At 39.6% G+C, this 21,848-nt stretch overlaps 3 protein-coding genes across 3 annotated transcripts; all 3 read left to right on the top strand.

Annotated features, from left to right (window-relative positions):
* Positions 1-1,395: 1,395 nt before the first annotated feature.
* On the top strand, positions 1,396-5,325 carry LOC145468372 (uncharacterized). Its single transcript, XM_081452067.1, has 3 exons — positions 1,396-1,915; positions 3,346-3,388; positions 3,839-5,325. Exons 1-3 carry the CDS (start codon positions 1,607-1,609, stop codon positions 4,234-4,236), a joined length of 750 nt encoding a protein of 249 aa, XP_081308193.1. The 5' UTR covers positions 1,396-1,606; the 3' UTR covers positions 4,237-5,325.
* Positions 5,326-5,846: 521 nt separating this feature from the next.
* On the top strand, positions 5,847-16,597 carry LOC145467809 (uncharacterized). The gene is made up of 8 exons (XM_081451422.1): positions 5,847-6,125; positions 7,316-7,418; positions 9,305-9,362; positions 9,556-9,590; positions 9,806-9,868; positions 10,822-10,884; positions 11,461-11,503; positions 14,779-16,597. Exons 1-8 carry the CDS (start codon positions 6,028-6,030, stop codon positions 15,174-15,176), a joined length of 861 nt encoding a protein of 286 aa, XP_081307548.1. The 5' UTR covers positions 5,847-6,027; the 3' UTR covers positions 15,177-16,597.
* Positions 16,598-17,199: 602 nt separating this feature from the next.
* Positions 17,200-21,842, top strand: LOC145467526 (uncharacterized). Its single transcript, XM_081451072.1, has 3 exons — positions 17,200-17,584; positions 19,076-19,118; positions 20,837-21,842. The coding sequence occupies exons 1-3, from the start codon at positions 17,276-17,278 to the stop codon at positions 21,229-21,231; spliced, it is 747 nt and encodes a 248-aa protein (XP_081307198.1). The 5' UTR covers positions 17,200-17,275; the 3' UTR covers positions 21,232-21,842.
* The last annotated feature ends 6 nt before the right edge of the window (positions 21,843-21,848 follow it).

Here is a 21,848-nt window from a genome sequence, read left to right as displayed (position 1 = left end):
TAGGGCAACAAAATGCACAAACTGCTTAGAGCAAAAACAACGACTAATAAGGTGGAAACTTAATGCAAAGAGGCGGAGGAAGTGCAAAACCTAACTTCATGACATGCGGGAATTAAAAGTTATCTGCGCACACAAAAGGTACATGATTTAAACTCGAAGATGGATAAAATGATAAATGGTCTTTGTTAAAAATAGAATTCAAAACATCCGTCAGAATTTACCATAAAAAAGCGAAATACAAAGGTATAAATGCGTGCAATGCGATAAAGCCTAAGTAGGAAAGAGAAATGGATTAAAATGAAGAGGATTATCAAATAAATCTAACATTTCATCGATTTAGAAAAAAAGTTTTAACACGTTCTGTCCAAACAACCGGCGGAAGGAAGTTTTAGCATCCCTCACGACTTTGGCGTTTGCGAGTAGGAGGTGACCGGCCATGTAAAGGCTCTGTAGGGTCTTCCATTATCTCGATGCAAAATTCGAGAGCTCACAGTATTGCGTTCAGTAAAATTAAAGTTTAGGGTCATAATAAAACGCTAAATAGAGTGAGTTGTTTCCCTCGCCGCCAACTTCTATAAATGCCTCGAGAAAACTACTGAACCGACTCACAGATTCTTTGAGGCCATGGTGAAATGCTTCTCAGGGTACAGAACTCAGTAAATTATATCGCTTGTATAAAAAGATCGCAATCCACAAAAGATCGAAAACCAAAAAACAAAGCAAAACAAAACAAAAAAAGCGAAAAATCAAAGCAAAAAACCGAAATAAAACAGGTGCCTCGCATAAATAAAAATTACTCATTTTGTCAACCCGTTGCCGATAGACAAAGTAAACATTCGAAAAAAATTGAAATTTCGGCCAAACCGAGACAACTTTCAATTTAAGCGTGTGATATTTCCGCCAGGAGAAAAACCCCAATTTTTGGTGGAGCCTTAATGCCTTGTATATGAATAGAAAAGACATAATCTTCTTTATTCCCTGCAGCCGTCTGTATCTATTGGCATAAATTACATAGGCGTCGAGAAAAATTGCACTATTCCATAAATTTATAATTCGGTGTTTCAAATGGCACGGCCAGGTTCACAATGTCTTGGTACGAGCTTACACTGCGAGTTTAGCCCGAAAAAAAATGTAAGGGATGAAATAGGTAAAAAACGGGTTTGTGTCAAGACAGTTGTCTGTTTGTTCAGTTGTTGTGACTCCGCTGAACAGTCATCTGGAATTAAAAAACACAGCAGACACAGTAATTTTCGATGAATCAGTTGCAGAATGGTGCATGGCATTGTCAACAAAAGGGACATCAGTAGACGATATTACCATTTATATTAAAGTCACCTTCATTATTTTTTTGGAAGCTCGATGTTTGCATAATTACAGTTGCTATCACTTTTTAAGACAGACGAGCTCAATGACATCCTCTCCACCAATCAACGGCAAGCAGAATTCTAAGGCATGTCTGATGAATTCGTTAGCTGCAAGAAAATTAAAGATAGCGCGTTCAAGAAATCTATTAGCTTGAGGATTAAGTGGTGGGCCCGTTAACGGATAGTTTCCTTAACTCTCTGACATTCATCCTCAAATTTACACTTTAAAAGTCAGTGCGACTATGCTTCGCCAGCGTTCTTGGTTGACTGGAATATTTTTCGTGTGTTACTGCATTCCTGGTTCGAGCGCGGGTCTTACTATGCACAACAGCTTACTTAATGGTCATGTGTTTAAGACCTATGTCGGTATTGACTGGTTTTCATGTGCTCAAGAGTGCGACAAAGAAGATATGTGCTTCTCCTACAACTTTTTTTCTTCTGGTGAAATATGCGAGTTAAACAACTCTGGCTTAAAAGACCCGTGCAACAATGCCGATAATAGACTTACTAGGAACACTGGATGGATTTACCACGAAATAGGTGCATTACAGGTGAATATACAACCCTTCACACAATTATCACGATTTATTGACCTAACGTAAAATAATTTTTACTTCGTTCAGTCGTATTTTCCTAGCCTTTCTGTTTCTCTTTCGCAAAATAAAATGAAAAATATGTTCTGGTGGCTCAGTAGATATAATTTTTATTTTTGGTTTTATTTACCTAGAAGGAAAGGTGGCGACAAGGTTTTTCCTTACACGAGTGTTTACTAGCTGGTTCATTATTTGTTCAATTTTGTCTCTTCCCACATTGGCCATGTAAAATGAAATCAGTCATTTTTTGGTTTTTCAATTTAGCACCTCAAAAGACATAAAAGAGAGAAATTAATGTTATTACCTAATAATTATTTGTTAGGAGATTTCTGCCATAATGATGCCGAGAAAAACAGTACGTGTTCAAAATTTTTGTTCCATTTTGTAAAATATTTATTCAGAATTCACATGCAGATAAACACGCTTTATACATATCCGATAGGGAATCATCTGGAAATTTCACTTCTAATTAAAAAATCCCGCATTATAATTTTCGCTGAGAAGTCGATTCAATTCATAATCACACTTCGAAGTTGCCAATGAGCAAGTGTATCTGTATCTTTATGACATTTTATCACCATGGCGCTGCCGAACGACTGATCAGTTTTGGATCGAGAAAGTGAATGAACAAACGGGTCCGTAAAGCGTACATGTGCCGACTTAGATTATTGATTAGTGCGGCATACTTTTTTCCTGTTCAAATCAAATTAATGTTTTTTTTAATTATTAAAGCTTTAAACAGAGGCGATATTTCCTTGAGGTAGGTATGGTCATTTCCTACGCCAATCTAAAGCTGTTCTCCAAGTGCCTTGCATTCGAGCTGTCTTGTTTTTAAGGTTTATTTGAATTTGAGATTTGGAAGAGTTTGTCTTGTCGTTCGGACGGCTATCTCTTGACTCATTGTTTTTGAAGCGATGGTAATGGTAATAACTTTTGCCATAGTTATATCAGATATACCACTGTTACGTTTATTTCTCCGTTCTTCTTCTCTCTCTCAACAACTGTAATATTTTCAACTATTCTATTATTATCTGCTTTTTTGTTTTCTTTATTCTCTTGGTTCTTCCACACATTGTTTGCTAAAGTCTTTCAGAATTTATCGCAAGTTGCGTATTTCCCAGCTCTAAACGTGACAGAATTTGAAATTTGACATCGTGTGTTGTTTTTAAATCTTGAGTGTTTATTATCACTTAGTATTTTTGTCAATTTTGCTAGTAGGCGGTTACTAATGGTAACTCAACATTTTAACAAGCCAATTTGATTCACATCCTTACTAACTGGCACCCGGCAAACTGCTGCCTCTTCACCTGACACCCGGTACATGTAAATAACTTACCGATAAGCGAAATTTTCACCTGTTATTGAGCTAGTTCTTGTTTGACCAGCAGGATATGAAAAAGAGTGAGGAATCTCGAGAAATACCTGTGCAAAGTAAGTGATCAACGGTTAGAAATATTTATTTCAGGGAAAGGAAACGGGGAGAAGGTTAGAATATTACAAAACTATTGTAAATATGGTCTTGATGTTCGATGTTGCCCTTGAAAAAAACATATATACTTAAGAAACCGGATAACCGGCGATCCGGATAACGTTTATTGTAGACTAAGGTTGCCATGAAAGTTACCAGTAGCCGAAAGCTGATTATTTCCGCTGACAAGAGAGGTCGTTATATCCTTCTAAGCCTACATTGTAACTTGTGGACCACTTGTGAATCATTGTGGACCGGGATTCATTCAAGGAGGTAGAGAACTTAATCTAATTGCCTTATGTTACAGAAACTTGTGCAAAGCGACGGCAGTTGTGTGTCGGTCAGTACGCTTTGTGTGGCAAAAAATTAACAATAAAAAAGCCATAAATTGAATTCATCTTTTTGCCTTACAGATATTACTGCAGTGTTTACTTGTGATAATGAGATGGAAATGTTTGCTGATGGTGTGAGTCTTGGGAAGGACGACGACTGGACATCATCAACGGAATATATCATACCAGGAAATACCCGGGTTATTTCTGTGTCGGGAGTAGACAAGGGCAGTCAGTTTGGAATACTTGGCTCTTTAAGCAATGGAATGGTAACCAGTGCAAGCTGGAAATGTCAGACTGTTAAGTATTCTGGATGGAAATCGCCGGAGTTTAATGATAGCAACTGGCCAGCGGCAGTGGAGGTTGCAAATCACGGTGATCGGCCCTGGTACAATAGAGTTGGTATAGCCTCGACTGCGAAGTGGATATGGGCAGCTGGCGATCCGGATAACGTTTATTGTAGACTAAGGTTGCCGTGAAAGCTACCAGCAGCCGAAGGCCTTATTAATTTACCCACAAACTCCCAAGCTGATGGTTCCCGCTAACAAGACAGATCGTTATATCCTTCTGAGCCTACATTGTCACTTTTTGTAGTCCCGCTGGGAAGTCGACTCTAATCGCAGTCACACTACGAAGTTGACAATGAACGAGTGTATTTGTATTTTCATGACATTTTATGACGATTGCGCTGCTGAGCAACTGAGCAATTATAAAGAGAGCCAGTGAACAAAAGTGTCCGTAAAGAGTACATGTGCCGGCTTAGCTTATTGACTAGTGCGGCATATTTTTTCATTGACCAGTAAGCTAACAGTCCGGGGGAAACGACCGCAATTCCTTGAATGTATTCCATGTAGTCACAAACAAAAACTGATGTTACACCCCTCCCCTCTCTAAATGAAATGCAGTTTTCACCCTGACACAAGAACTAAAACTCAAGAACACATCACGTGATGCACGTCAAAGATGTATAACTTCCTGTGGCAACCCTCCCTCCCTGGGGTAACAAAACGTACTAACTGCTTAGGGCAAAAAGAGCGACTAAAAACTTCTAAGATGGAGGCTAATTAATACAAAGCGGTAGAAGGAGTACAGAAAGCCTAACTTCATGAATTGCAAGAATCCAAAATTACTTGTACACACAAAAAGTCCATTAGACTCAATGATGGATTAAAAGATAAATGATCTTTATTAAAAATAGAATTCAAAACACCAATCTGTTAGAATTTACCATAAAAAAGCGCAATACAAAGGTATAAATGCAGGCAACGCGATAACGCCTGAGCAGGAACAGAGAAATGGCTTAAAATGAAGAGGATTATCAAATAAAGTTAAAAATGCAGCTATCTAGAAAACTTTTTTTAAAAGCTCTGTCCAAACAAGCGGAGGAAGGAAGTTATAGCATCCCTCACGAGTTTGCCGTTTTTGAGCAGGAGGTGACCGGCCATGTAATGGTCCTGTAGGGTCTTTCGTTATCTCGATGCAAAATTCGAGAGCTCACAGTATTGCGTTCAGTAAAATTAAAATTTAGGGGCATAATTAAACGCTAAATACAGTGAGTTGTTTCCCTCGCCGCCAACTTCTATTAATGCCTCGAGAAAAACTTAACCGACTCACAGATTCTTTGAGGCAATGGTGAAATGCTTCTTAGGGCGCAGAACTCAGTGAATTATATTGTTTTTTTATAATAAGATCGCAATCCACAAAAGATCGAAAACCAAAAAAAAAAAAAAAAAAAAAAAAAAGAACAAAAAAACAACGCAAAAAAGCAAAACAAAACAAAACAAAAGAGGTGCCTCGCATAGATGAAAATTAGTCATTTCCAACCATTGCCAATAGACAAAGTAAACATTCTAAAAATTTGAAATTTCGACCAAACCGAGATAACTTTCAGTTAAAGTGTGTGATATTCCCGTCAGGAGAAAAACCGCAATTTTTGGTGCAGCTTCAATGCCTCGTGTATGAAAAGACAAGACATAACCGTCTTTATTCCCTGCAGCAGTCTGTATCCATTGGCATAAATTACATAGGCACCGAGAAAAATTGCACTAGTGCATAACTTTATACTAATTAGTTGTTTCAAATGGCACGGTAAGGTTTCAAAATGTGTTGGTACGAGCTTATACTGCGAGCTTAGCCCGAAAAATTTAAGGGATGAAATATGTAAAAAACGGGTTTCTGTCAAAACAGTTGTCTGTTTGTTCAGTTGTTGTGACTCCGCTGAACAGTCACAGTTTAATGGCAGCCTCTACGAACAAATAGATGATGTGGCGATGGGATCACCACTGGAACCGCTCATGGCAAACACATTCATGTGTTATATCGAGGAGAAGCTTGAAAGGGAGAATAAACAACCCTATTTCTACAGAAGGTACGTCGGATGACACCTTAGTCGCGGTGCAGGACATTCCAACTGCTACAGCTTTTCTTGCAACGCTGAACAAAGCACACCCTTCAATCAACTTTACGATGGAAGTAGCAATCAGTGACGAACTGCCTTTCATCGGAATGGAATTCATGAAGACCAATGACCGTGACCAATTTACAATCCTCAAGAAATGCCGTCGGAAGCTGTATTGCTTAATTCATGAAATGCTCTTCATCAAAAAACAAAAAACCAACACTTAACATTCAATCTGACTCCATTAAAGCAAAACTTTTTATTTGACAGTTCAAGCGCACCACGCTTGGTAGTTTTATTCATCGATTATTTTAATCTCTTAATCATATGCACTGAGACCTTCACGCGTACATTCACTATATAACGAACTCACATAACGTATCTTATTTGAATTTGAGAATGATGGCATGGAGCCGTCGAAACGTCATTCTTTAATATGGCTGCTTTTTATTCTTAACTGTTTATCGAAAACCTTAGTTATTAAAACAAACAAGAAAAGATATTTCTTTAGAAAGTTATTAACGTTACAATTTGTTTGCCTGATCAGTTGACTCATTCGCTACTGACCTTTGAGTACTAGCCTAGACACATGACAAATAAACTATTTTGAGGAAAAACCTTTGACGTTCTTTTTCTTTCAGTTATCCAACCATGAAATCTGGCCACGAACCTCGCGTGCATGTGATAATAGTGTGATACAATGCCCGAAGCAATTTTCGCGCGTTTGACTCATTCGCTACTGACCTTTGAGTACTAGCCTAGACACATGGCAAATAAACTATTTTGAGGTAAAACCCGGCTTTGACGAACTTTTACTTTAAGTGATCCAACCGTAATATCTGGCCACGAACCACGCGTGCATGTGATAATAGCGTGATACAATGCTCGAGGCAATTTTCGTGGAACTTGAATCATTCGCTACTGATCTTTGATCACCTTTGAGACAAGCCTAGACACACGTAATTAAGCTATTTTGGGGAAAAGCCTTTGATGTACTTTTACTTTCAGTGATCCAACCGTGATATCTGGCCATAAGCCATACATGTAATAATGTAGACTGCTCGATTGACGCAATCTAATATGTTTGTTTACAAGCTAAGAACGCCTAGAAAATTGCAGATGAACTTCTAACATCCGAATATCTTGCCATTACGCAACAGTGCAAGGCGAGGCTACGACGGATACAAGATGATGTCTTGCCTGGAGCGGCTGTTATTTCTTATCCTGCTTGTTATCCTTGTGGATTCAAACCAAGAAAAACAGGTAAAGTAAATGTTAATTGATATATTTTTTTACTTCTCTGGCAGTGTCACATATCAAACTGCAGGCTGACTAACCCTGTGTCGTGCCGCTCAGCCCCGTTATGTTGTGCCGACTTGTATTTAGACAACATTTTTGTCCGGCCGTGTTTTTGTCCTAAACGTATGTTAACCATGAAGGAGCTGTATACATCCTCAACGGAAGTGCGCCAAACGCCAGTTGATATATTCACTATTCCCCTGATTCTGTAAGCATTCTCTCCGAGGCAGCTGAGTTCAAATTATCTAAAAATATATTTGCGCAGAATTGTAGGAGTTCTGATCATAGTTAACTATGTTCTGGTGTACCAAATAGCTAGGAATTTATTGGGTCAATCGCGTTTTTGATGCGTTAAATTGTCGTGTCTCCCTTTCCTTCTGTCTGTGTAACTCTAGCTACATGAAATTAGCTGATTTACTTTGTAAGGTATCCTTATTTATTTGAAGCTAATACCGCTCACATTCCACGCTGCATTAATTGTGTTTGTCGACCTTTACCACCGGAAGACTAAGTGTGCAAGTTTGATGAAAGGTTTTTCGCTGTGCAATTTAGGGATCTCATAGTTGGCATCAAGCCTCGCGTTTGAGATTCTGGCTCATGACCAGATAACTAAACACACGCCAATTCTCACGCATGTCTTTCTATCCATATTGAAAATGAAAATCACTTTTTTATAGCAATAGAATTTGTCGTGTTTCAGATAATCATAATAACCAAGAGAATATCACGGTAAGAGAGTGAATCCCCCATAAAGGCCTTATATCCAAGGTAATCCCTCTTAAGTTATTTTTAGACATTATACCCAGTTCCTCCGCGGATATTACTTGCGCGTTGCGTGGGTGTTTTCGTGGAGGATCTGTTTATGTCGTTTCGTTTCGTTTCAAAGTAAAGGAAAACCTCCAACTTTGTAGGGATGTCTTCTTTGATATTGTGCTTAAAAGCAAAGGAGCTTAGGCTCTCGGTATGTTTTTTAACATTTCGTAACTTTAATAGGAGTTTAAATAAGGGACGGAAGTCCCCTGCACAACTGAATGAACGGCAGAGAAATATTGTTTAGACAAACGAGTGCAAAGCAAACAAACTTCCAAACAAAAGCTAGGCATCCGAACAAACAGATGGTCGAAAGTGCAGGCAGACGCTCGCTACCTAAGTAGCAAAAATTAGTTTAAGCAGCAACAGCAACAACGCCAAAGATAACGTCGATTAAAAAACGACTTAATATTCAACCTCCGAATCTCGCGAGAATTTAGATTCATTCAGTTTGTCTCTACGGTCAGAAATATCCCAAACCAAACTATGTAACACAGCGTCAAAATTCGTAAGAGCAATTTTAAAAATTGGCCGTCATATATTCACATTCTCTTGAATATGCAGAATGTGGCTATTTAACGTTGTTGTTTTGTGATCTTTTGTAAACAACGGCAAAGAAATGAACAAAGAATCAAAACGCACGCTAGACAGTCACTGTACTCGTTGCCGCTGCAAAGTTGTTGAATTAAAGTCCCTAAAATCGAATAAACGGCCAAATAATGAACAGCCAAACAAGCACAAAACAAACGAAAGCCCGGCCGAACAAAAGACGGCTGAGGGTGTAGAAAACATCTCTGCTATGAAACGAAATCAAAACATATAAAATGATGTTCCCACCATTTCGTCTCAGGTAGTTTCGAGAAAGTCGCTCCGGCTGTCCATGCATCGCTCGAGTAGCATCCTCGGAAGAACTGGGTACCATTTCTAAAAATAAATTAAGAGGGATTACCTTAGTTAGAGGACCTATATGGGGGATTCACTCTTACCTTATTAATCTCTTGTAATAACGCATCATAAAGTGTCGTAACTTCCTATCTTAGGCCTCCACTCCATATCGGCAGCAGTCGTGTGGTTGCCATGGAAGAGATGGACGTGACGGTAAGTGAGTCTGTTTTACGTCATATACTCTATCCGATTAGATCTGTGAAATAGCAAATGACTAACATGATGCCCCTAATAAAGAACATGCATGCAACTACAAGATGGCAAAAGGTCTATTAGCACGGACATATGCTTAAGTATTTTGACACTTAAATAAGGTTATCATCTTACGCTTAGTTTATATTTGTAGGAAGAGATGGCTTGAGTGGAAGGGATGGAGTAAAGGTCAGTACTAGAAGGAATGTGTGCTATAAACCGCCAGCAAGAAACTCTCGAAACCAAGTCACGTGCACTTGAAGGAAAGGAAGGCTTACCCAAAGGTGCCCTACCCAGCCCCTACTTATCCTTCTCTGTTCCTCTTCAGCCATTATAGTTCCTCTCCTTCACATTCCGGCTTGTTGCAGTGCGTGTGTAACAGCACGTGCGTTGTATTCTTACAGGGTGACAAGGGAAATCAAGGAAGAGATGGTAAGAACGGCAAACCAGGAACATGTGATATAAAGGTCTGTAAGCGAGTGTATACAATTCTCATATCATAGCTAGCTGATCACTAGCAAATATGAAAAGTATAATTGTAATTTACACGAAGAGAACAAAGCTATTTTTTTGATATTTTTTAAATTTTTGTCGGCATATTAGCATGACTGTATTGCCATGCAGGGGCCTAATCAGCCTCATCAACCCGAAGTGAACAAAAGTTACTTACTTACTCACTTAAAGGGACTAGGTCGCGCAATTTTAGGCAATTTCAGGGCTGATTAAATGGTCATAAAATTAACTAAAATATCAAAATAACGGCTGAAAACTAAAGAAGAACTCTAACGAAACACAGAAAAGCCAAGAAGGGACATGGATGGACAAAACTGGAGAGGATTAAAATGGATTGCATTTGGGTAAATTTGAAAAACGTCGACCCACATTTTTTCAAATTTATATCAGTTTATATCAAAATGTCATTTACACAGCTGGAAAATCATTCTCAGTTGTTATGTGGCCGTAATTTTGCAAATGAAAGACTCTTGCTTTGCCAATTTGACGTTTAGAGCTCATAATTAACAAAATTAAACAAAATTACCTAAAATAGCGTGACCTAACCCTTTAACGATGGATGGAGTTTGAACCGACATTATTTCAAGACTGAAATTTACCTAAAAAGAAAGATATACTGCATTGACTTGTGGAACCTTTCTTTATGTTCTGCAAAGACTTTGAATATGTTTGACCCCCCTATCAGGGACGAGTTGCTCATACAGGCATGTGCAAATACCAGAGAAGGGAGGGATATATTTCGTTCGGTAGTGACAACACCTCTATAAATATGAACACTCATTAAAAGATGGATCAGGGCAACCCTGCTTATAGGGAAAACCTTTCCCCATTTAGACGGTCCAACAAACAGCGGAAAAAATGCAAATGTTCATGTTCAAAAACTTAAAAATGTGATTTTTCCATGTAGGAACTAACAGCAATCAAGTCAAAGCTTAAAGACCTCACTCGAGAAGTGGAACGACTTAGAAATGTAAGACATGCAACGTAACTCTTCAGTCTAAAGTAACATAATATAGTTAGCTAGGGTATTTTAAGTGGGTATGAGATGACAAAGAATATGAGCGAAAGATTGAAAGATTGTTCCCGTAGAAATCTGTAAAGTCAAATTTTCACTAGGAGCACAAGTATATGGGTGAATAGTCCAGTGGCGGACCTAGGGGAGGGGCTCGGGTGGACCGCCCTCCCCCGCCTAATTTTGAGTAAAAAATGAAAAGAATCACGGGAGGAGGAAAAGCCGGAAGGAAAAGCAAAACAAAGCTGCCCCCGCCCCCCTTAGCTCAAGGTCTGGATCCGCCACTGAACACTCAGTGAAAGCAGTTCAGCCACTGAGAAACAAATCGTAGGCACACAGGCTTCAAAATGTTTTAGTCTTTATGTGTTTACTTCAGCTGTAAGTCAACATTTAACAAGCCAATTTGATTCACATCCTTACTAACTGCCACCCGACAAACTGCTACTTCGTTAACTGACACCTAGCACATGTAATTAAATTACAAATAGTTGGACTTTTCATCTGTTATTGAGCTAGCTCTTGTTTGACTTGCAGGATACGAAAAAGAGTGAAGCATCTCGAGAAATACCTGTGCAAAGTGAGTGATAAACGGTTAGAAATATTTATTTTAGGCAAAGAAAACGGGGGGGGGGGGGGGAGGAGGTTAGATTATTACAAAACGAAATATGGCCTTGATGTTTGTTGTTGCTGTCGAGGTTATATAGCGGAACTCCTGCGCGCTGAGGGCGCGCGAGGGGATCCTCATACCTCAGAAAATTTGGTAACCCATCGATCTAAAAAATTTTGGTTGTCACATGACTCTCCGTACGTACGTACGTACGTCCGTCCCTATGTCCGTCCGTACGCCAATACCTTGAAAAATAGCACCATTACCATAACTACATCTTTGATTTTGAGCATCCATGTTATGGTTAATTGACATCTGTCAAAACAAGGTATCTAATGACCACTATCACGTGACCGTATCGCGGACTCAGGTCTAGAGCTTATCGGTGTGGCGTGTTTTTTCGAAGTTGACCGCTGACCAGACACTGGCCTTTCAATTGGTTCGCGGGTTCTAGCCAGGTTGTTACTCTAGGGGAGAAATAGGGAGTACGTGCAAAGGCAAAATTTCAGCGCAATTTAACTCCTGGCGCGTTGTTGACTTTTCTTTGGACATATTCCTTGAACAATAGTCTCGTCAGTTTATTAAAATTTAACTGGGAGAAACTGGGCGAAACCACTCGCTGAACAATAAGGTGCTCACAGTTGATAATTTTTTGAGTTTCTGATCCAAGAAAGACAAATCCTCTGTTCTCTTTTTGGGTAGTTATTGCTATCAGGGGCTCCGCTTTTAGGATTGGCTAAATCTATATATCATTTTCAAATGGGCTGGGTTGCAGGAGCCATTATCGGGGACGGAGACCGTAAGTCTTGGGATCCGCGCGCACCTATGATATGGGACAATTTTTCTATTTTTAGAACAAATTGCGCCATCCTGATATCATATATCCGCGCGGATCCACGCACGTGTCGGGGGCTCTCGCGTGGATGTTGTCACGTTGAGTGATCAAATGGTGAGATCTTCGAGATTCTCACGCAGATTTTTCACAGCGATGGCAGGGAATAAGAACCAGGACTCTTAAATGTAGTTTTATGCTCTGAGCTAATGGAAAAGGTGAGTTTTTTTTCGCGCTGTGAATGAATAATATCTGCTCGCGCTAGTTGTACGCGAAAGTTTTTGCGTTTGTACTGTGAAGAAAAGTTATGTAAGAAAACTCTTTACTCTGGTATCGAGTTGATTTGTGAGTTTCCCCAAAAATGCTTTATCATAACCAAACCCTGTTTTGGATAGTTCCTTATGGTTTCTGTTTGTTTGGCGAGTTTGCAAAAGTTTTTGAAAGGAAAGTCTGACGCGTACATTCAGTAGCTCATTTGCATAGTGCAGCGCGTGCTCTTGCAAGTCCGAGTCGGTGTTTTCAGTTGTCAACAAACCTTGACAAAGATTTATTTCGAGGTCTTTTGTGCCGAGATGCTGCAGCCACTTTCACCAACGCCAAAAGGCTACTAATATCATGTGTGTTTCTTTAACATAGTGAAATTTTACACGGCGAAAATAAACAAACAAGGAATTTTGATAACTCAGCCAAAAAAAATCAAAATCGTTATTCGAGTTGACTAAAGAAAGCGTCATCGTAATTTTGTTGATTATTTCTGCAGTATTCACACATTTTCAGCTAAGCTTTTAATATGTTCTCAAACATTTATCAACCTTAAACATATTTAAAAACTAGAGATATTATACGAGTTCGATGTACGTTTTCACAAAAGTGGGGAAGTCCAATTTGTCATGCTTTACTGACTGTACAAAACACGCATCGGCGGGCGCTCTTATTCATCGACAACAGACAATTTATTGGATTTTTACACAAACAAAACTGAGCAGCATCTACCGACATAAACTTTATTGTTGCTTATTGGGTCTTGATAAAACATCAAGCGTTGCTTAAAATTCAGGCGAAACTCAAACTTGCAATTATTTTTTTTGTTTTTCTTTTCGGTCGAGACAGACTCTGGCGAAATCCTCGCAAGCCTATGGCAAGAGGAGGGAAACTTTGAAGTCCTGAAACGCTGCTATACCCAAATATACCCAACTAGTTTTTTGCTGTGTTTTAGAAAAGCTGTTAATCTTCAACACATGTGAAACTTAGAGTGGAGTAATGTACAGCTCATGTAAAAGAAGCATCCGTCAGAACACAACCTGGTCAGCGATATATATCTAAGCTTACAGCGGAACATACCTAAATTCGACACTGTCTTACATCACTCAAACTGGAGCAGCTTACGACGAAAATACTTAAGCAGAATTCCAACAGACGTAAACGCGTTGAGTTGTGGGCCAAAAACATGAAAAATTTCGGGAATTTCGGACGCCATTTCCCCCGCGCGACATCTGCAAAAATCCTCGCAGCATGTACACGCGTGTGCCTCAGGCGATGGCGCAATTTGTTCCAAAAATAGAATTATTGTCTCATATCATGGAGACAACCCCAATACTAGAAATGGCGCGCGCTTACGGTCTCCGCCACCGATTATGGCTCCAGTTGGGTTGCCATTATCAAGGTGCTGTTCTTGAAGTTTGGTTTCAACTGTCATAACGCTTAAAGCTTTCACAGGCAATATTGGGGTATATATAACAATTCTCGCAGTTTGATTGGTTCTTATTTACGGTGTATGATCTAGTGGAGGACAGACTCAGATCGTATTACGTCATTAAAATTTTTTATTCTTTCCTTGTTATATAAAACAAGTAGATTTCATGTTCCCTGCGTTTGTTCAGTAACAGATCACAGAAGAGGTCAAACTGTGGTAAGATCATCAGTGACACTCGGCTATCGCCTCGTGTGCCACTTTGTTATGCTAACCACATTTTGACGTCATCTGTGATCTGTTACCGAACAGACCCCCGGCAACATGGAATCTATTTGTTAACTGGGGAGGGACGAAGAGAGAGGTATAGGGGGGGGGGGGAGGGGGCAGAATATTTAAGTTGTCAACGTGTATCGGACCTAAGATCTGACGATAGTGCGGTGTTTACCACCTGTTACGGGCGAATTATTTTTTGGTGGGGGAGGGTGGGGAGAAACTAAAAATATATATATATATATATATATATATATATATATATATATATACTTAAGAACCGGAAGTGGACCGGGATTCATTCCTGGAGGTGGAGAACTTAATCTAGTTACCTTAAGCTACAGAAACTTGACTGTGTTAAGCGCCGGCAGTTGTGGGTCATTTGGCTTTGTGTAGCAAATAATTAACAATAAAAAAGCCATAAATTAAATTCATTTTTTTGCATGACAGATATAACTGCAGTGTTTACTTGTGATAATGAGATGGAAGTGTTTGCTGATGGTGTGAGTCTTGGGAAGGACGACGACTGGACATCATCAACGGAGTATGTCATACCAGGAAATACCCGAGTATTTTCCGTGTTGGGAATAGACAAGGGCAATCCGTTTGGAATACTTGGTTCTTTAAGTAATGGAATGGTGACAAATGCAAGCTGGAAATGTCACACTTTTAAGTATTCTGGATGGAACTCGCCGGATTTTGATGACAGCAACTGGCCAGCGGCAGTAGAGGTTGCAAATCACGGTGATTGGCCCTGGTACAATAGAGTTGGTATAGCCTCGACTGCGAAGTGGATATGGGCAGCTGGCGATCCGGATAACGTTTATTGTAGACTAAGGTTGCCGTGAAAGCTACCAGCAGCCGAAGGCCTTATTAATTAACCCACAAACTCCCGAGATCGTTATATCCTTCTGAGCCTACATTGTCACTTTTTCAGTTGTAGTCCCGCTGGGAAGCCGACTCTAATCGCAGTCACACTACGAAGTTGACAATGAACGAGTGTATTTGTATTTTCAAGACATTTTATGACGATTGCGCTGCCGAGCAACTCAGCAGTTATAAAGAGAGTCAGTAAACAAAAGTGTCCGTAAAGAGTACATGTACCGACTTAGCTTCTTGACTAGTGCGGCATATATTTTCATTGACCAGTAAGCTAACAGTCCGGGGGAAACGACCGCAATTCCTTGAATGTATTCCATGTAGTCACAAACAAAAACTAATGTTACACCCCTCCCCTCTCTAAATGAAATGCAGTTTTCACCCTGACACAAGAACTAAAACTCAAGAACACATCACGTGATGCACGTCAAAGATGTATAACTTCCTGTGGTAACCTTCGCTCCCTGGGGTAACAAAACGTACTAACTGCTTAGGGCAAAAAGAGCGACTAAAAACTTCTAAGATGGAGGCTAATTAATACAAAGCAGTAGAAGAAGTGCAGAAAGCCTAACTTCATAAATTGCAAGAATCCAAAATTACTTGTACACACAAAAAGTCCATTAGACTCAAAGATGGATTAAAAGATAAATGATCTTTATTAAAAATAGAATTCAAAACACCAATCTGTTAGAATCTACCATAAAAAAGCGCAATACAAAGGTATAAATGCATGCAACGCGATAACGCCTAAGCAGGAACAGAGAAATGGCTTAAAATGAAGAGGATTATGAAATAAAGTTTAAAATGCAGCTATCTAGAAAAATTTTTTTAAAAGCTCTGTCCAAACAAGCGGCGGAAGGAAATTATAGCATCCCTCGCGAGTTTGCCGTCTGTGAGCAGGAGGTGACCGGCCATGTAATGGTCCTGTAGGGTCTTTCATTATCTCGATCCAAATTCGATAGGTCACAGTATTGCGTTCAGTAAAATTAAAGTTTAGGGGCATAATTAAACACTAAATACAGTGAGTTGTTTCCGTCGCCGCCAACTTTCTTTAATGCATAGGGAAAACTACTAAACCGACTCACAGATTCTTTGAGGCCATGGTGAAATGCTTATAACGGGCACAGAACTCAGCAAATTATATCGCTTGCACAATCCACAAAAGATCGGAAACCGAAAAAAAAAAGAAAAGAACAAAATATAGAACAAAAAACAAAACAAGAAAACAAAACAAAACAGGTGCCTCACATAGAGGAAAATTACTCATTTTCTCAATCCATTGCCGATAAACAAGGTAAAAATTCTAAAATTTGAAATTTCGACCAAACCGAGATAACTTTCAATTCAAGTGTGTGATATTTCCGCCGGGTGAAAAACCGCAATTTTTGGTGCAGCTTTAATGCCTCGTATATGAAAAAAAAAACAAAAAAAAACGACATAACCGTCTTTATTACCTGCAGCAGTCTGTATCTATTGGCATAAATTACATAGGCGTCGAGAAAAATTGCACTATATAATTAGGTGTTTCAAATGGCACGGCCAGGTTCAAAATGTGTTGGTACGAGTCTAAACTACGAGCTTAGCCCGAAAAAATTTTAAGGGATGATATAGGTAAAAACGGATTTGTGTCAAAACAGTTGTCTGTTTGTTCAGTTGTTGTGACTCTGAACAGTCATACGCCAGAAAACGCAGCAGACACAGTAATTTTTGATGAATCAGCTGCAGAATGGTGCATAGCATTGTCAACGAAAGGGATATCAGTAGACGATATTACCATTTTTATTAAAGTCACCTTCATTATTTTTTTATTTCCAAAGTTCGATGTTTGCATAATTACCGTTGCTATCACTTTTTAAGACAGACGAACTCAATGATATCCTCTCCACCAATCAACGGCAAGCAGAATTCTGAGGCATGTCTGATGAATTCGTTAGCTGCAAGAAAATTAAAGATAGCGCGTTCAAGAAATCTATTAACTTGAGGATTAAGTGGTGGGCCCGTTAACGGATAATTTCCTTAACTCTTTGACATTCATCCTCAAATTTACACTTTAAAAGTCAGTGCGACTATGCTTCGCCAGCGTTCTTGGTTGACTGGAATATTTTTCGTGTGTTACTGCATTCCTGGTTCGAGCGCGGGTCTTACTATGCACAACAGCTTACTTAATGGTCATGTGTTTAAGACCTATGTCGGTATTGACTGGCTTTCATGTGCTCAAGAGTGCGACAAAGAAGATATGTGCTTCTCCTATAACTTTTTTTCTTCTGGTGAAATATGCGAGTTAAACAACTCTGGCTTAAAAGACCCGTGCAATAACGCGAATAATAGACTTATCAGCAACAGTGGATGGATTTACCACGAAATAGGTGCATTACAGGTGAATATACAACCCTTCATGCAATTATCACGATTTATTGACCTGATGTGAAATAAATTTTACTTCGTTCAGTCGTATTTTCCTAGCCTTTCTGTTTCTCTTTCGCAAAAGAAGATGAAAAATATGTTCTTGTAACACAGCACACAAAATTTTTATTTTTCGGTTTATTTACCTAGAAGGAAAGGTAGCGACAAGTTACTTTCTTACATGAGTGTTTACCAGCTGGTTCATTATTTATTATTAAAATGAAATTCACGTTTTCGTTTTCCATTTAGCTCCTGAAAAGACATCATAAAAGAGAGAAATTATTGTTATTGCCTAATAATGATTTGTTAGGAGACTTCTGCTATGATGATTCCGAGGAAAACAGTACGTGTTCGAGATTTTGTTTAATTTTTTTTTAAAAAATTTATTCACAATTCACATGTAGATTAACATGCTTTATTCATTTCAGATGGGGATTATCTGGCATTTTCACTTCTAATTAAAAAAAAGCCTGAATTTAATTTACGCTAGGAAGTCGATTCTAATCGCAGTCACACTACGAAGTTGACAATGAACGAGTGTATATGTATCTTTGTAACATTTTATCCCGATTGCGCTGCCGACTGAGCAGTTATAGAGAAGGTCAATGGAAAACGGTTCCGTATAGCGTACATGTGCTTTTTGTTTTTAAAATTATCAATGCTTTCAACAGAAAAGATATTTCCTCGAGGTATTTCCAATCTAAGGCTGAACTCCAAACTGTCTTGTATTTAGAGTTTATCTGAATTTGAAATTTGGAAGATTTCGAAAGTCGTACGTTAGAAGGTTATCTGTTGACTCGTTTTCTTGGGGTGATGGGTAATGGCAATGACTTTTGCCATAGTTATCATATAGACGATAGTTACGTTCATTTTAGTCTCAACAGCTCAATATTTTAAACTTTTACGGTCTGCGTTTTTCTTTATTCTCTTGGCTTCTTCCATACTACGTTTGTTAAAGCTTCGTTTCGACTTACGCAGCATTTGCACATTTCCCAGCTCTAAGGGAGACAGAATTTGAAACCTGATATCGCGCGTTGTTTTTATTAAGCGTTCATTGTCACTTTGTATTTTTGTCAATTTTGCTGGTATCCGGATACTTTGATGCCAACTCAAAATTTTAACAAGCAAAATTGATTCACATCCGTACTGGCACCCGACAAACTGATAACTTTTTAACTGACACCTAGCACATGGAAATAACTTACAAATAGTTGGATGTTTCATCTCCTATTGAGCTACAATGGTCGACGAGAGTGGTTGAGGCGCGTTAAGAAAGTACGCTTTTCGATAATTAACCTCTTATTCTATTTCATCTGCATCTAGCGTTAATTCTCTGATATCTCCGGGTCCCCAATTTAATGTTCTGTAGGCGCTGTGATCTGTGCAGTCTAAAAAATGGAAAAATCAACATTGTTGGGGGGAGGGACACTTTTGTCGCTTATTGTAGCTCTTATTTGACTTGCAGGATATGACCCACAGTGAAGAACCTCCAGAAATACCTGTAGAAAGTGAGTGATAAATGTTAGAAATATTTATATTACTGCAAATAAAAGGAGGGGTGGAGTGGATTATTACAAAACGAAACGTGACCTGAATGTTTGTGATTACTCTCGAGGTTTCCTATTTTCAAATGGGTTGGGTGGCCATTTATAATTGGGGTGTATGGGGGTGAGTATGTAGTGGTAGTACCTTTACAGTAAGGCGGTCGCATCTGCCAGGCATCTGGTGGATGGCCGAACTGTACTGGTCCACACATACATCCAGCTCGCACGTATGGCTCCAAGTAGTCACCCTGGACATGGTGACGGCCACACCCTGGGCGACGGCATCGGTCTGCCGGCTAAACTACGTGTGGGTAGCCAGATGCCATCGGTGAAGGGATATAACATCTTCCCATGTTCAGTCTTCCCTGAATGGACAAAACCCAACCCCAGCACAACAGTGGTGGTCTTTCAGGGGTATGGGGCCCTGGTGAGCTGGAAGGGCCAATCCCCCATCCAGTTGATTTTCAATTGGTTACAGAAACGTCCACTATTATTGCTACCGCCACCACCGCACCAGAACAGGTAGGGGAGGAGGAGGTAGAATTTCACTTACCGGATCGTGTCAACAGGAGGCAACGAATGACGCGGCGGCCGATAAATAGGTTGCTCTCCGCAAAAGCCCGGACTAGACTAGCTACATGGACAAACATTCATCAACAAGTGTCTGAGGAGAATTCTGAGAGTATATTGGCCTGAGGTGATTTCCAACAAAGATTTATGGATAAGAACTGGACAAGAGCCTATTGTTACCACGATAAAGAGAAGACGCTGGAAATGGATTGGTCATACACTAAGGAAGGGTGAGAGAAACATAGCGCGCCATGCGATGGATTGGAATCCGCAAGGAACACGGAAACGTGGCAGGCCCACAACCACATGGCGCAGAAGCATACAGAAGGACCTGAAGGAGATCAACATGACCTGGTGCGAAGCCAAAAGAGCGGCTCAGGACCGACAGAAATGGAAAGCAATTGTGGACGCCCTATGTCCCCCATGGGACAAAGAGGACTAGATGAGGATGATGGGTTGCCATTATCAAGCTGCTGTTTTTCAAGTTTGGTTTCAACTGAGATAACGCTTAAAGTTATCATAGGCATTAGAGTAGTTTTCAATTGAGTGTCGTAAAACCAAAACCAAAGTAATCACTCTAGCCAATCACAAAGGACACAGACAATACAATGGTTTTACTTCTGATTGGATGAAAAATTGGCACGGGTTTTTAAGTCAATCGCGAAGAGTAGTAAGTGCAAAACCAATTACTTTTCGGCACTCAAATGAAATCTTTCTATTAGCGCTTATATAGTAAGACAAATTTTCCTCGCCTTTTGATTGGTTCTTACTTAATATCATCTATTGTAGTACAAACGCATGGATCATATTAAGTCCTTAACATTCATTTGTTTTTGTTTCTTTATCATATACAATGCTACGACTTTTTTTTTTTTTTTGGGGGGGGGGGGGGAGGAATGTGGGCTGAAATGATAAAATTATACGTAAGTAACAGGGAGTGGACCGGGATTTATTCCAGAAGGTGGAGAACGTAATCTAGTTACCTTATGTTACAGTAACCAGGACTAAGCGCCGGCAGTCGCAATCGTGGGTGAGTCGGTCATTACGCTTTGTGTGGCAAATAATTAACAATAAAAACGCCATAAATTGACTTCATTTTTTTTGCATTACAGATATTACTGCAGTGTTTACTTGTGATAATGAGATGGAAATGTTTGCTGATGGCGTGAGTCTTGGGAAGGACAATGACTGGACATCATCAACGGAATATATCATACCAGGAAATACCCGAGTTATTTCCGTGTTGGGAATAGACTCGGGTTATCAGTATGGAATACTTGGTTCCTTAAGCAATGGAATGGTAACCAATGCAAGTTGGAAATGTGACGCTGTTGAGTATCCCCAATGGAAATTGCCGGAGTTTGATGACAGCAACTGGCCACCAGCAGTAGAGGTTGCAGAACACGGAGATAACCCCTGGAAAACTATAACTGGTATAGCCTCAACTGCGAAGTGGATATGGGCAGCTGGCGAGCCGGATAATGTTTATTGTAGATTAAGGTTGTAGTCAGAAAATTTAGCAACAGCTTCAAGGTAAACACATTCCAACAGGACAGACTCAGGTCGATATTTCGCGATGAGCTTACGTTGCCAGTGTTTTAGTGAGTGCTGATTGGTCGTGTAGTGGCTTGGCATTATGACGTCCGTATAGTAGAGATTGCATTTTGTTGGCTTCATTTTATTACGAAAAATGTTTCGCATAGCCTTGTGTAAATATTGGCAGAGGAATCTACTTATGTAAGCCCTGGACTGTGGCTCGGTTGGCGTGAAATTCACCCAAGCTTGGCTACATAAATACACGCTTTGTGCTTTATTTAACTACAGTACGATCACCTCGTGAAGTTCCCACCCTCGATCTGTTAAAACTCTCTCTCTTTTCCTGCATAAGCTTTCTAATAGAAGCAGATGATACTAGTCAAGGGTAGTGGTTTAGGACCGTACATTACTTTTAATTGTATCGCTGATAAGTCACATTTATAAGCCTTGGACTTTTCTCTCATTTTGTGAACTCAGACTACGAGACACACTCTTATATTATGCCGCCATTTCATGGCGTGCTCAAACCTTTTTAGAAGTAAAAAGGGCGGGTTAAAAAGGATCTTTACAATGGAGTTTCAGATGGAG

Source organism: Orbicella franksi, chromosome 14 (assembly GCF_964199315.1).
Source record: "Orbicella franksi chromosome 14, jaOrbFran1.1, whole genome shotgun sequence".
Classification (NCBI taxonomy): Eukaryota; Metazoa; Cnidaria; class Anthozoa; order Scleractinia; family Merulinidae; genus Orbicella; species Orbicella franksi.
Note: the sequence above shows the minus strand (reverse complement) of the source record. Positions and strands in the feature narration are given on the sequence as shown.

Excerpts from the sequence above, each read along its gene's own strand:
- LOC145468372 (XM_081452067.1), top strand. The coding sequence starts at position 1,607 with ATGCTTCGCCAGCGTTCTTGGTTGACTGGAATATTTTTCGTGTGTTAC. Across the intron at positions 1,916-3,345 it reads ACGAAATAGGTGCATTACAG|GATATGAAAAAGAGTGAGGA; the intron begins GTGAATATACAA and ends TTTGACCAGCAG. Across the intron at positions 3,389-3,838 it reads TCGAGAAATACCTGTGCAAA|ATATTACTGCAGTGTTTACT; the intron begins GTAAGTGATCAA and ends TTTGCCTTACAG.
- LOC145467809 (XM_081451422.1), top strand. The coding sequence starts at position 6,028 with ATGGGATCACCACTGGAACCGCTCATGGCAAACACATTCATGTGTTAT. Across the intron at positions 6,126-7,315 it reads CAACCCTATTTCTACAGAAG|TGCAAGGCGAGGCTACGACG; the intron begins GTACGTCGGATG and ends ATTACGCAACAG. Across the intron at positions 10,885-11,460 it reads AAGTGGAACGACTTAGAAAT|GATACGAAAAAGAGTGAAGC; the intron begins GTAAGACATGCA and ends TTTGACTTGCAG.
- LOC145467526 (XM_081451072.1), top strand. The coding sequence starts at position 17,276 with ATGCTTCGCCAGCGTTCTTGGTTGACTGGAATATTTTTCGTGTGTTAC. Across the intron at positions 17,585-19,075 it reads ACGAAATAGGTGCATTACAG|GATATGACCCACAGTGAAGA; the intron begins GTGAATATACAA and ends TTTGACTTGCAG. Across the intron at positions 19,119-20,836 it reads TCCAGAAATACCTGTAGAAA|ATATTACTGCAGTGTTTACT; the intron begins GTGAGTGATAAA and ends TTTGCATTACAG.